The following is a 14,988-nucleotide window of genomic DNA, read 5'->3' on the forward strand; positions in this document are numbered from 1 at the left end:
AAGAAAATTAAAGTATTTTCTGTGGAGTAAATAGCACTCCCTAGCTAGCTTGCTTTTGCTGGTAAAAAAACAATATAGCATTAATGTGAAAATCGCTAGTGCATTCATACGTTAAGACGCTCGTGTACTCTCTTTTTTTTTTTTTTTTCCTTCTTCTTCTCTTTATTAAATAGTAAAACATGTCTAATCAATTATGAAACTAAATAATGAGAAATGTTAGTGTTATTATTTATGTCACTCTCTTTTATCATTTTTTTATTTATTATTTGATATATGAATTCTATTAATATGATGTGATATTATTTAAATAGAAAATTAAATATAAAAATTTACGTGTTAAATATTAAAGGCAGAAAATAATAAAAAGAATTACGACCGAATTAACACAGTTGGTTTATTTACCATGATTTGCCGTGTTCCTGAAGCTTTTGCCAATTAGTCTTCATCATGCCTACCTCCCTCCTTTGGAACACTAACAAATAGCTAGTGCAGGCCAGCCTACTTATATATATGGTACTCGAACAATCATATATATATATATGTGTGTCCATGCATATGTATAGCGTACAGATGAAGCACCAATAATATCACCATGCAATTATTAAAAAGCCTATAGTATATCTCTGCTTCTGTTTTCCTCCTGTATTGTAATGGCTCGTACATCATTATCAGAAACATTGATAATACATACATAATTGTCTTCTGAACAAATGACACGTCCATTCAGTTAGGAAAACATTAACTCAGAGAAGATAAGATAATTCTTATCATACTTTTCTTTTTTTTTTTTTTTTTAAAGGATAACAATCAAGCACGATATAAAAAAATGAAAAAAAAAAAAAAACACTAATTATATCTCAAATAATATATAGTAATAGACAAAGAAAAAGAAAGTACAAAAGAGTCGATCAATCACAATGACCAAATTCTTTCCATTAGAAAGCAACTAAAAATGGAACAAGTTCGAATCATAAGTTACATGCAAACGCATACTGATAACAAATTTTTTCACGAACCACTCAACCGTTCAAGACCAAGAAGGAACTGAAAATTAAGTAAACATTTAGGTTTGTTAATGATATTCTTCAGCATTCTGCTTATAGACAAGCTAGACATATACATACATAATTATTCATTATAATATTCTGGCTAGCTAGAAGAGACTGATATAACGTCAAGTCAATAGGATATGTTTTCCTTACACGGGACAAAACAAATTAAGCCTGCTGCTAACTTAATTCAACATCACCCCAAGCAAACCCGTTGCGCAGCTTTAAATACCTTGCATAGTACATGTCAAATATCTACAGTGATATATAATCGTTAATTAAAGAGATCTGATCTTAAAGCGTAGTACTTATATTAATGACTCACTTGTTATACACTTGTCGGTTCATCTTATCTTTAGTGAGCTTCAGACCACCATATTTTTCCCACAAGTTTTCTCCCTCTCCAAACAGAAGGTGAAAGCAGCTGTTGGGATATTGCAGTTGAGTGCCTACATTGGAAGTTGAAGGTGAAAGGCCTTCATCCATCAGTTGAAGTCCCATGTGATCATGAATATTATGCCTCTCATCATGAATATTATGCTCTTGTTTTAGATTCAATTGATCATCATGATCATCATCAAAATAAGCAGCACTGCTTTTGTAATAATCTTCTTTCCTCTTCTTTCTACACTCACTTGTCATTCTAACATAAACACTTGCACTCTCCCACTTCTCTTTACACTCAAGTGAAGTTCTATCATACCCCAAAGAAGCCATTTTTGAAGCTATTTCCTCCCAAATCCCATCCTTCACATACTCACTTAATCCTCCTTGAAAAGTCTCTTCCATGTTATACTTACTTCTCAGTTCTATTAAGCTAGAAATCTCCTCTTCACTCCATCTATGATAACTAGCACAACTACTCATATCGCTCCGAATATGATCCTTTCCAATCACTCTCTCAGGAAAAGAAGGCAATTCAATTCCCTTTCCAGCTCTAAACTTCTTCAAAGTCCCCATTAAAGCGACATCTCGAGCTTCGACCCAAGCTTTCTCCTTGGCCCAAAATTCACTTACTTCTTGGTTGAATTTCGCAGCCTCTTGTTTTCTCCATTCTTCTTCTTTGACCAATCTCTCTTCCTCTTTATCTATAATGCTCTTCAGCATCTTCTCCATCCATGTCTCTTGTGTCACCATGATCTTCTTCATCTGCTCATCCACAAAGTCCTCAACCTTCGACTTCCATGACAATGAGCAATTCCTACTCGGCCTTTCATTGTTAATTATGCCCCCTTTCATCTTCATCTTGAAATTAGCAATGGTCGAAAGATCGTCTTCATTGTTGTTCTCCGAGGATGAAGTTTCGAATTCAGTCGAAGTAATGGAGAAGCTAAGGCTTTCATGGTTAATATTGGTTGTCCTCATGTTGAGATTGGGAGTACTAGTTGTACTGGTCATGGGGTGATCATAAAGAAGGGGATTTCTACTGAGATCATTGGTGTTTAAGAGCAATGAGGATGATTTAATATTGCTAGTTTGATCTCCATAGATGGCTTCGAGTTGACGAAAGAATCGGTAGTGTTTCCCATCTTGTCTCCCAGCTTTACCTTCTTTGGTTTTCTTGTAGTACTTGTACAAATTCTCGAACTTCTCTTTGCATTTCTTCCCACTCCTATGGTACCCATGTTCCTCAGCCATTATCCTACAAATCAAGAAAAATAACACAATATATATAGTACTCAACAATATTCTTTGACAATATTCAACAACATGAATCATGTTCTCTACCAAGATCATTACATGAATCTAAAAACAAAAAGAAAAAAAAAAAGAAGAGAAAAGGGTAGTAGTAGTAGTAGTACTAGATCGATTTTAGGTGCTATTCTTTTTATAGTTATATATAATTATAGTATTTATGTATTATAAATAATTATAGTAATTATTACAAAGAGATCAGCGTTCATTATATTGTTATTAATTACAAAGAGTATTGAGCAAAGGCAATTAATTCCTGATCATATAAAAAACTAGTTAAGCCTTGTGTGGAAGATAATGTGTTGGTGAGTGCTGCTTCATTATAAATACCTGTCACCACTTTTTCAGACCCAGCATGTAAATATAAACAACTTCTGAAAAACGAGCCGTATTTTGCATGACAAAACCAAGCAAAAACCAAGAGGAAAAGAAAAGTGAAAAATGACTTGTCCATCTATATATATATATATATATATATCCGGGGCAAGATCTTTCCTTTTCTTTTTCGACGGAAATAGGTACCCATTTTTCCTCCAACAAATTAGGAAAGTTAAATTATGAGAGCAAGAAGAAGAAGAAGAAGAAGCAGAAAAATTACACAAATATACCCTAGTTAGCTGACAGTTCACCAAGTAATTGTTAGCTCTTTGTTTTAGAGGGAAAAAAATTATTTTGAGAGAAAAGAAAAACTAGGGTTTGAGAGATTACTATATATATGTATTGTATATATACATAAATATATATGTGTGTGTGTGTATATATACATACCTAGAAACTTCATCCCAGAGAGGAGCTTTCTGATTAGTATCTTTGAACTTGGAATTGAGACGAGATCTAATCTCAAGAAGAGTGAGAGTCTCCTGTCTTGGCCACCGACTGTTGTTTCCTTCATTGTTACCATCCATAATAATATTCCCACCAATACTACTATTATTGTTATTCCATATTCCTCCACACCTCTCCACCGTCTGATCATGATGACCATACATTAATGCGCAACTAGTAGCGCCAGAGATCAACTGATGATGATCATGATGAGCAATATGATGACCATGATGATGATCATGATTATCAGAACCAAACTCCACTAAACCACCACCGGAGACTAACGGGAAAGGTGGCGTCAGATTCCGGTGGACGGAGAAGCTGGGCTCAGCTGGGAAATTAGTAACTGGGTGATCGTGCTGGTGATGATCAGGTCTCGTCGTCGTCGCCGTGAAGTGCCTGAATTCCGCCGGTAGTCCGTACGGGTCGTCCATTAATTTTGCTTACTGTTTAGAGAGAGAAAGTGAGAGAGAGAGAGAAAGTGGTCTTAGTAGTACCGCAGGCTACAGCCAGTTGAGAGAGAGGAGAGGAATGAGAAAAGGTTGAACTGAGAGAGACTGAGGTTTTTTTTTTCTTTTTTTCTTTTTTTATTTTATTTTCTTTTCTTTTTTTTTTTTGGAGACAGGATCCGAGTCTACCGGGACTTTCGTCACTCTTTCATCACTCGGATAAAGGGGGAGAGAGAAGAAGGGTCCGTCATGGAAATACGAATTAAAAGAAAAACAAAAATTAAATTAAGATGTATATCATTTAATTGATGTACACGGAAAAAAAAAGATTAATTTAATGAAAGTGCGTCTATTAAGCCCGTTCTTTTCACTGATTCGAGTTTAGAATTCAAGTTTTACTACATTAAAAAAATTCTTAAAAACAATCACATCTAACTTTTTTACTACAATAAAAAACTCTCATACAACATCACATCTCAACTCGAATTAAAAACTCAAATTAACGAACCGAACGGGCCTAACACTATTTGTTATTTTTTATACACATATTTTTAAACCAGTTATTATTCTACTTGTTACATCTTTTAGAATTTGAAAAAAGGTTTACAATTAATATCATTCTTAATTTTTATTTTTCACACACATATTATTAGACCACTCTCATTTTATTTATTACATTTATTTTAAATTTTTTTAAAATCAATTTCTTTTAGGAAGATATATGATTAATAAGAAAACTAAACCAACCAAACCAAATTAAACAAAAAAAAAACCAAACTAAACCTATTAATAATCGGTTTGGTTTAGTTTAAATTTTTTTTAAAAAAACCAATTAACTTGATTTGGTTTGTGGTTTTAACTTTTACAAAACCAAACCAAACCAAACCTATTAATAATCGGTTTAATTTGGTTTAAATTTTTAAAAAACCAATTAAATTAGTTTAGTTTGTGGGTTTAACCTTTAAAAAACCAAACCAAATCAATTCATTTTATATATACTTTTCTAAAATTATATATATTTTGTAGATCTGTAACGTATTCATATATAAAAAATACGTTCACTCCAATATTAAATGATCATAACCCTAAAAGTTTCTATTATGAGAAATGTCTATCATACAAAATATTAGTACCAGTTACGATTAAGAGGGTTTGAGAAGAGGTTGTAAAATATTAGTTCAAACCAATTAGAAAAACCAAACCAAACTAATTATAATTAGTCTAGTTTAGATTGGATTAGATCTCTTAATTAGTTTGGTTTAATTTGAAAATATCTAAACCAATTTGTAATTGGTTTGGTTTGCATTTCACCTAAAATAAGTTGATTGGTTGGTTTGCATATTCCCCTGGTCAAAATCACATTAAATTGAAAAAAAATATGTAAAAGAGATAGTTTAGAGTATCACGACTGAAAAGTAGAGAACCAACGGTAGTTCATAAACTCCCAACTTCTTTTCAATTATATTAGAAAGTAAAAAGAAAAAAAAAATTTCAATATAACTATACGTCGGCGTAAAAATGAATTCACCTTATGAATACCACAAAGGTCCTGATTGGCTGAAAATTTCTTTTGAACTTTCTAGGTCTTAAAATTCTTTCTGGAAGTGTTTCAATAATTTGATAGAAAAAATTCGGTCCTCTAAAAGAACCTTTAGTCAATGATTTAAAATATTGCCTCTTAAGAAAGTTGTTCTTAATAGATTTTGAATTTATATACCAAAATTTCGTAAAGACATTCTAAACTATATCCTAATATTTTATTGCTTATTAAAAATTAAAAATTATTTTAACCTATTAAGCTCTATTAAAATGTAATTTAATTCTAAACACTTACTGATCAAAAAGCCACATTTACTTCTCTTATTCAACTTAGAAAGCAAAAGTAAAATTTGTATATATAGTAAAAGTAATTAGATAGTTATCTAGCTTATTCTTCTTATCTATCTAAAAATTTTGTATAAATTCTTTATTACATTTGATTTAAAATTTATCTATAAACTGTAAAGTGTACATCCATCTATTCAAATCTCAAAATTCGTTGTTGGTTCAAAAAAGTGCAAATCTAATATGAATTTGAAATTGATACAATCACCATACGTGACAAAATATTAAAATTACCAAATAACAAAATATGACTAAATTAGTATATTTTTATGATATGATAGTTCTTCTTTTTAACAATCAAATATTTCTTTAGACACTATTGGTCATTATAATGAATATAAATATAAATGAGAGATTTTTACTGTAGGTTTTTTCTTAGACCGTCATATTTTAATTATAAATTGTTAATTATTCTACGTATTATTTTAACTTGATGTGATTTTAATTGAATTAAACAGTTAAAAACAGACAATATAGGTCTCGTTCATTTCACCGATTCGAGTTTGCTACAGTAAAAAATTCTCTTAAACAACCACATTTGGGTCATGTTTGGAGTTTGGTTTTATTTTTATTTTTCACGTTTTTTCGAGAAAGAAAAAATGAAAACGAGAGAGAAACAGCGTTTGACACAATTAAAGATAAAAAACGGAAATGAAAACGATTTTTTAGTTTAGTGTGAAATGAGAGAGAAATGAAAAATGACTTTTAGTCGTTTTTCATTTTTTGTTTATGTTTTCTCCTCTCTCGAGCACATAGAGAGAGAGAGAGACATTAATGAATTTTTTTATACTGAAAACAATCTCTTTGATAAAACTAACAAACGCATTTTTAAAAATAATTTCTGTCTGAAATTGAAAATATTTTCATTTTTATTTTCATATAAAAAATAAAATCATTTTGAAACGAATTCTAAACGTATTCTTAATTTTTTTTTACTAGAATAAAAAACTATCGCATAAAATCACATTTTAATTTAAATTAAAAACTCAAATCAACTAGGGAGCGTTTGGTTGCCGTATTCGTGTCATGATTCGAATTATAATTCGTGATTCGTTTCACACAAAAAAAAATACACGTAAATAAAAAATAATTTTAAATTCATACCCATGTTTATTCTAAACCGTGGTCCACTAAATGAATCCTATAATTAAAAACAGAGGCTATCGGTGGTAGGAGGCCCTACAGTGGAAGGACCCAGGACCCATGGTTTATTTTGCAACTTGTGCCAAATGGAGGTAAAGAAGGTGAGGGACTGACTAGTGAGGAGGGGTAGGCCATATAATTGAGTTTTGATTGGCAACAAACGTCGGGCGATTACGAACCGTCCACTCCACAAGTTTTTTTCAAACGACCGTGAAAGATTGAAAAAAGAATCTGAGACTCTGAGTCGCCCTCAAGGCATGAGGCAGTGTGTCAGTTTTGTCAGTCCTGAATTTATCTGATTGCTTACTCCAGACGTTTGCCTCACTATTGCTCTGACCAAACCTTTTCATCCCCATGCGAAAATCCAATTACTGATTGACCAAAAAAAAAAACAACATACGCAAAAAAGTGAATGAGTAAGTCCAAACTCACGTGGTTGTCGCACCAAATGTCCTAACTCTTTTCTTCTTCTTTTTTTGGAAACCAAATGCCCTACTCCTCTTTTTTTTCTTTTTTTTTTTTGAGTAAATTATTTTTTTAGAATAAAACTCAAAAAAATTTTAAATTTAAGTTATAATTTTATTTAATTTTACGTTCGTTTATAAAATTTGAGTTTTAACTGAGTTTTAACTTGAGTTTGGAGCTAAAATCTGAGTTTAATGGGTTGTTCTTTTGCATTTTTGAGTTAGGGTGACGTGAGTAATGATCTTAAGTTGAGTTTAAGTTATAAACTTGAGTTAAAATTGTAACTGAAGTTTGTGTTTGGATGTGCACATTTGAGTTATGATTTGAATTGATAATCGTTTTGAATTTGTGTTTGGGTGAGTCAAAACTTAAATTTGTATTTATATAGTATTTTAATAAAAACTCAATGGTGATGAAAAATTTTAATAGGGTATATGGGTGAAGTTTTATTCGTCTTTTCTTTGTGAATGCATAGAAAAAAAATCATCTCAATCGGAATTAAAACGAAAAAGTTATGGCATTTTTAATAATAAAAAAATATTATTCATTAACTTGAGTTCGAGTTTATGAACTCAAGTTGAAGGATAAACTTGAACTCTAGTTGAAGGAGAAACTTGAACTCCAGTTTAGCCCCAAACTCGAGTTCAAACTCGAATTCAAACTCAAGTTCAAACTCAAATTTTACAAAAGAATATAAACTTAAATAAAGTTGTAACTCGAGTTGAAACTTTTTTTGAGTTTTGTTGTAAAAGAACAACCCCTAAGTTTCTCCTCAACTCAAGTTTTTAAACTCAAATTCAAGTGAATGAACAATATTTTTTCTATTCTTAAAAACGTCATAACTTTTTCGTTTTAATTTCGATTGAGATGATTTTTTTTCTATGTGTTCACGACGAAAAGATGAATAAAATCCCACCCATATGCCCTATTAAAAATTTTCATCACCATTAAGTTTTTATTAAAATACTATATAAATACAAATTCAAGTTTTGACTCACTCAAACACAAACTCAAATAGATTATCAATTCAAATCATAACTCAAATGTGCACATTCAAACACAAACTCAAGTTACAACTTCAACTCAAATTATAATTAAAATTTAACTCAAGATCTACACTCAGGTTACCATAACTTAAAAATACAACAGAACAAAATCATGTGTTTTTTCTAATGAGATCCACCCTAAAGTAGGCATATATTGTGTGTGAAGAAAATAAAGTGTTACACATCTCTTGATATGAAGTGAAGGACTATATATGAAAAATGTTTTAAAATTTTTTTGAAACTTAGGAGGGGCGAGTAAAAATATATGTATTTATGCAATTATATTTGTATGTGTGTGTGTGTGTAAGCATTATAGGTCATGTAAGGTGACTATGTCGAGCGAGCCCACATGAGGTCTCACACTGTATTATGGATTAATAGTATCAATGCTGACATGTACACACTCTAGATGTAGAGTAGATATAACAAGGCTAAAATTTTATAAAAATTTCACAAAAAATCCTATAAATATCATTAGCATTCAGAACGTTACTTTTTTTTTTAGTTGTGGATGGACATTTAACATTAAAACACTAATTGTGTCACGAAACATCATAATTGATATCATCACAATTCTAATACATGATTGCTTAACCATGTAACTCAAGGTTGTGGCAATTAGCAATGAGCTTTATCAAGGGACCAATTAACAATATGAACCATTGCCGATTGAAAGCTAATATTATAGGCCAACCAACCAATTCAAGACCAATATCAATCTTAGGTGGAAATGTATGATCTCTATGTATGATGAAGACAAATTTTATTGGATTTATTATGGTTGTATTAACCAAGTGTGTAGTGATGTATCTAAGAAGATATATGCATGCTTTTATGGCTTATGCTCTTTGAAATTTATTCTATGCCAATTGGGGGTGCATTGGAGGGAGATTATTAGGATGGGGACTTTTTGTCTTTGCCTAAATGGGAAGGGTGGGTCCCTGCCCTAACAGCTGTAAATCAAAAGCTCCAAATTTTTTTTGTACGGAAGAAGGAGGGTTTGATGATGAAAGATCAACGATTATGATTATTGCGATTCCAAATGAGAAGAAAAACAGAGTTCAATTTCCTTTTCAAAATCATCATTGAGATTGGATAATTCTCATAATTAAAAGACAAAGTAGCTTTTCGTTTCCCTCCATTTGGTCCCCGGCCCCTTCACCAAAATCCACTGTTCCTTTTGAATTACTTTATGAGTGAGCTGTAACGGTCTTAAAAACACTTCTATTTATTCTTACAGCGTTAACATTCGATAGGCTAAAACATTTTTTTTCTAACTCTATTTCGAAAAAATTGAACCTATAAAGACACATGTTAGCTTAAAAAGAGTAGATTTTGAATAAAAATAAGATTTTCTTTACATCAAAATTTTAATTGTTTTTTCCCTTATGTGACGGTTTCACTGGTAATTTCACCATCTTTTGGTTAATCCAACTGTAATTTCATAATTAAAGTTATTTTCTTTTTGGTAGAACAGGATTTATTTATAATTAAAAGTCTCACATTATCAGGAATAATGACGTTAAAACTCTTCTAATCATCAAGGAAAAGGACGTTGCATTGAATGACGATACATTAAAACTATATCATATTAGCAAACGTTGTGACAACTTTATAATGCATATCAAAGTTTTCGCTATCTTACAAAATAATTAAACAGCAAGAAAATGGTATTTTCTCCCACGCAACAATCGAACAAGCAAAGAGACACAAAAAATAAAATAAAATAAAATAAAAAAGAAAAGTAAACGTCGACGGTGCCTCCAATCATTCAACATAACCAAATGAAGCGATATTCGGTGCTTAGTGAGTGTTGTTAGAGAATCTCTATTAGTGCTCTTGTGGAAGTAATTTGCTAGAATAGTGTTTTAAAATACTTCTTTTCTATAATCTGCTAAGTGAAAATTCCTCATGTCTTTACCCGTGAACGTAGATCAAAAGCTAAACCACCTAAATTTTTCTATCATTTTCCCTTATTTTATTTCCTATTTTAACTTAGAAATCCATTTGAAGGAATTCCTAACACAATGCGTAGTGGGGAAGAAACTATGCTATGTATGCCCTGTGCCATGGATTTGGCAAGTGGATTGAAAAATGCCGGACCAGTAACTAGTGAATACCACATCACCCTCTTGCATTAAGCTCTATTGGTTTAGTTTCAAAATTAGGGTTAATCTCTCTTCTCTCTCTCTCTCTCTTATGTCTCATTCTGCCGCTCCTCTTCCTCTTCTTTTTCTCCGTGCAGTCGCTTGCCGCCATCTCACCTCGCCGGAGATCTCCACCAATGAGAGATTTGTAGTCCTCGCGGCTGCAAGAAAGGAACGACGGATACACATATCTGCCTTCACCGTGATTCTTTGCCAGGCATCGCAGGAGTCGAGGAAGCAAAGGAAGTGGATGATCTCGATCTTGACATCCGGCATTGCAGCGCCCCAAGAGATCCCCTCGTTGCGATTATAAAAATCCGGAGATCTCTGCGCGAGGGGAGATTTCACCGGAGATCTCCCTGTTGCGTGGTGGCTGCATGGAGGAAATCGACGGTCGGAACTTTCCTCCTCTTTTTTTCTTTTTTTTCTCTTTTTTCCTAATTGTGGTTTTGGAATTTTGTTGTAATCATTTTCCATATTGTTAATGTTGTGGTTGTGGACCTTTTTAGTGGATTTTTGTGTTTTTTTCCTTGTACATATTAGGTACTCCAGTGACTTCCGCGATGGAGACGGTTGTTGCTGCCGATCATGGCGGTTACTGACATAGTTATTATCAGTTACCGGCTGAGATACCATTAGTTACTGGATGAGATATTGTTGGATTGAAAGTTTACAAATTGTTTTTGTAATTTTTCATGTACTTTCAGTGATTTTGCGGAATTTTGTTATTTTTTGGTGTTTTTTAGTATTGGTTACCGAAAGATAGGGTTGGCAATTCGGGTAGAGACACGGCGACATGACTCGAAATCCTAATAAAATTAACAGATTTGGATTTACTATAAATTGATTTAGGTCATAATTGGATTGACACGATTAATAAATGGGCTAGGTTAGAATTAACCTCCTAACACGAAGTGACACGATTAACTATATGTGTCATCTGTAATCTAATGATATGTGATATAACATGAAAGTTTATATGACATATTAAATACAAATAATGTGAATTTTAATATTTGTAGGTAAAATTCATTTATTTTTCTTAAAGGAAAAGATAAATTGACCAATAAACATATTAAATCTGTTTTGACCGTTTTAAATAAGTTATTATTATATTAGTTAGTTATTTAATATATTAATTTAAATGAGTTATACAGGTTGACACAATTAACACGAGTAATAAATAGATTGTGTTTGAGTTGATATTTTTGACACGTTTAATAAACAGGTGATCATGTTTGGGTTAATATTTTCTGACACGATTAATAAACGGGTTGACACGAACACGATCCATTAACACAAATTGCCACCCTTACCGAAAGATACTGATAGGTAACCTTCTAGTATCCAAGTGAATATTGCTCAGCATCCGTGCAGATACCGATCATCATGGTAGATGATAAGGCCCAGGTACCGGTGCTGCCGCCAACAAATACTGGTCAGTAACCATCCAAAATCCGATTGGATACTGGTATCTTGGTCAGATAATGACCGGCATCTTAAAGGTATATTTAGGCCCCATTCATTTTATCGATTCAAGTTTTGCTACAGTATAAAGTTTTCAGAAACAGTCACATCTAATTTTTTTGTTACAGTAAAAAGTTTTCACATAAAGTCACATCTCAACTCAAATTAAAAATTTAAATCAACGACCTAAACAAACCCTTAGTATTCTAAATATAGTGTGATGATATAACTGTGCTATTCTCTCCTATATCAATCCAAATCTAAAACGTGTGTGTGCACCATTTAAGTGAAGAGTCGGCTGGCTTAATTCCCTTAGTATCCGTACTCAGCACAACAATCGTATTCCCCAGAAGTTTTGTTCTTTAACGAAGGTACTCGATGCCGTGTGTTCGCAATCGCCGACCAGCAGCTCCCTACAGTTTTACGGGGCACGACATTTCATCGAACAATTGGAGGGAGCTGAGAGTGCCCGTGGCGAAGAAGCTGGAATCGGCGGTGCTGCAGCTCAAAGGGAGGTTGGCCATCGGCGGCGCCGCATGCGTGTGTGTTGTAAACTTGTGATGGAGCTATTTACTTTTTTTTTTTTTCCTCTTGAGTGGTGGAGCTATTTACTTGTACAGAGATGTTGGCATCCAACTTGGCGGGGAGGGAACAGTCATCACATCCGGGTGGTGGCTGCAGGTCGTGAGATTTTGGGGGAGGGGATATGTTTTTTTTTTTTTTTTTTTTGTTGGAAATAGATTTTTCTTTTCTAATTTTTGGATTTTTAATTTTTTTCTTTCATCTCTAAGGGTGTTTTAGTCATTTTCATGGTCAAAATTACATTTTAACCAAAAAATGTATAAATTTGTGTACTAAATATAATCTAATAGTATATGAGATTAAAAATAAAATATATACTTTTTTAATATACATAGGTATAAAAAGGTAAATAACCTAAGAGAAAATTACATAATTCAATCTGTCTAAATTTAAATCTTTATTTTTAATTTTTATTTAATATTCTTTTATTAGTATATTTGATTAAAAAGGTTATTAAAGAGTAAAAAAATTTTAATTTTAATTTATATATTTTTAAAGAGTATTTATCTCTCCACCCGAACTTCTCGACTCCTGGTCGTGGGATACAAAGAAAACTAAATCAAATTCAGATAAGGAACTAAATACACTAAAATAGCTTCACACCACCACTCAGATGGAACACAAACTTTCGTCAGATTGTTCACAGCCATTATCACTTTGAATCTGGATTCTCGGCCAGCCATTTCTGATAGCCACAGAGACGGTCTTTTTAATTAATTTTTTTTTTTCTAGAATTAACTCTTAATTATTAATGTGAAATCAATATTTATCATTGTGTTCAGCATTGTCCTTTTTATTTTGAATTTGTTTAAATTGGTCTATTCTGATAAAAGACGTTATGATCAAGAAGTCAATAATAGAAGCATAAAAAAATTAAAGGACGTTATGATCAAGAAGTCAATAAAAGTATTATACTTCTATTATAAAAGAGTAGTCAGCCTCTAGAACAGAGACTAGAGCCTTGATCCACATGCACCAGAGAAAGAAGGTTACCATTTTATAGCAGCAACAACTCCCACTAAATGAGAGCCTTCTACTTGGAGCACAACTGCAACATCTTCCAAATCCACGTGGCCTTCAGGCTTCAACGCCGCTCACCACCCCAGTTAGTTAAATCACATACACTGTCTCATGGGAAGGTCATGAATCATTAGAAATTCCTTTTTGCTCTTAGTAAAATAAAGGCTCTGTTCATTTCGCTGATTTGAGTTTAAAATTTGAGTTTTGCTACAGTAAAAAGCTCTCAGAAACAGTCATATCTAACTTTTTTGCTACAGTAAAAAGCTCTCACACAAAATCACATATCAACTCAAATTACAAACTCAAATTAGCGAAGTGAACGGACTGTGTATACTCTAAGATCTCGTTTATTTTACCGATTCGAGTTTTCAATTTCAGTTTTGTTACAGTAAAAAACTATCACAAAAAAGTCACATTTAATATTTTTACTACAGTTAAAAGTTCTCACATAAAGTCACATATCAGCTCAAGTTACGAATTGAACGATTCCTAAGGCCTCGTTCATTTCACCGATTTAAGTTTTTAATTTTAGGTTTTTACAGTAAAAAAACTTTCAGAAAATGTCACATTTAACTTTTTCTGCTACAGTGAAAAGCTCTCAAAAAATATCACATCTCAACTCGAATTAAAAACTCAAATCCGCGAAGTAAACGATTCCTAAGTCTATGCAACAATATTGTCTTTCAGAACCAAATGGCGCAGCGCAGGAGATGTCAACATCCTTACTGCAATACTGCATCTCTCAACAATTTCACAAGGTAAGTTTAGAGAGAGAGAGAGAGAGAGAGAGAGAGAGAGAACGTTCACGGTAATACAGAAGAACCTACCATAGCTCAGGGAAGGTAAACACATTGCTGATTAGACAATTCCAAGACAACAGAAAATGACACAAGGAACAGAATTAATTGCTAATAACTTGGTCTAAATCACTCTAGCAAATTTCTCGTCTCGAAATGAATAATTTCACAACACAAGGTCCTAAAGAATACCGTAATTATCAGCAACTTTCAATGAAGAAGAAATTCTAAAGAAGTTGTGGCATCAATTGGATCGTTGTCATTTAACTTTTTGCTCAAAGTTTCTGTCTTTCTATTGTCATGCGTCTCATTTTGAGGGTATTATGAAATGCCGTTGTAGTAGTATTAAGCAACAAAAGTTGTATGATCATCATCTAAAAATGGATTATAGTAACATATAATGAAACATACAGGCAACA

At 32.4% G+C, this 14,988-nt stretch overlaps 1 protein-coding gene across 1 annotated transcript; it reads right to left on the reverse strand.

Moving 5' to 3' along the window:
* Positions 1–1,068: 1,068 nt before the first annotated feature.
* On the reverse strand, positions 1,069–4,139 carry LOC21399826 (trihelix transcription factor PTL). The gene is made up of 3 exons (XM_010111869.2): positions 3,513–4,139; positions 1,375–2,691; positions 1,069–1,281 (listed from the first exon to the last, which is right to left on the reverse strand). Exons 1-3 carry the CDS (start codon positions 4,001–4,003, stop codon positions 1,230–1,232), a joined length of 1,860 nt encoding a protein of 619 aa, XP_010110171.2. The 5' UTR covers positions 4,004–4,139; the 3' UTR covers positions 1,069–1,229.
* Positions 4,140–14,988: the final 10,849 nt, after the last annotated feature.

The sequence above is a fragment of the Morus notabilis genome, unplaced genomic scaffold (genome assembly GCF_000414095.1).
Source record: "Morus notabilis unplaced genomic scaffold, ASM41409v2 Scaffold112, whole genome shotgun sequence".
NCBI lineage: Eukaryota > Viridiplantae > Streptophyta > Magnoliopsida > Rosales > Moraceae > Morus > Morus notabilis.

Bases quoted from the DNA above. Each gene is read 5' to 3' on its own strand.
- LOC21399826 (XM_010111869.2), bottom strand. From the start codon at position 4,003: ATGGACGACCCGTACGGACTACCGGCGGAATTCAGGCACTTCACGGCG. The intron at 2,692-3,512 runs GTATGTATATAT...CTTGATTTGTAG, and splicing joins CTCTGGGATGAAGTTTCTAG to GATAATGGCTGAGGAACATG. The intron at 1,282-1,374 runs GTGAGTCATTAA...GTACTATGCAAG, and splicing joins AACCGACAAGTGTATAACAA to GTATTTAAAGCTGCGCAACG.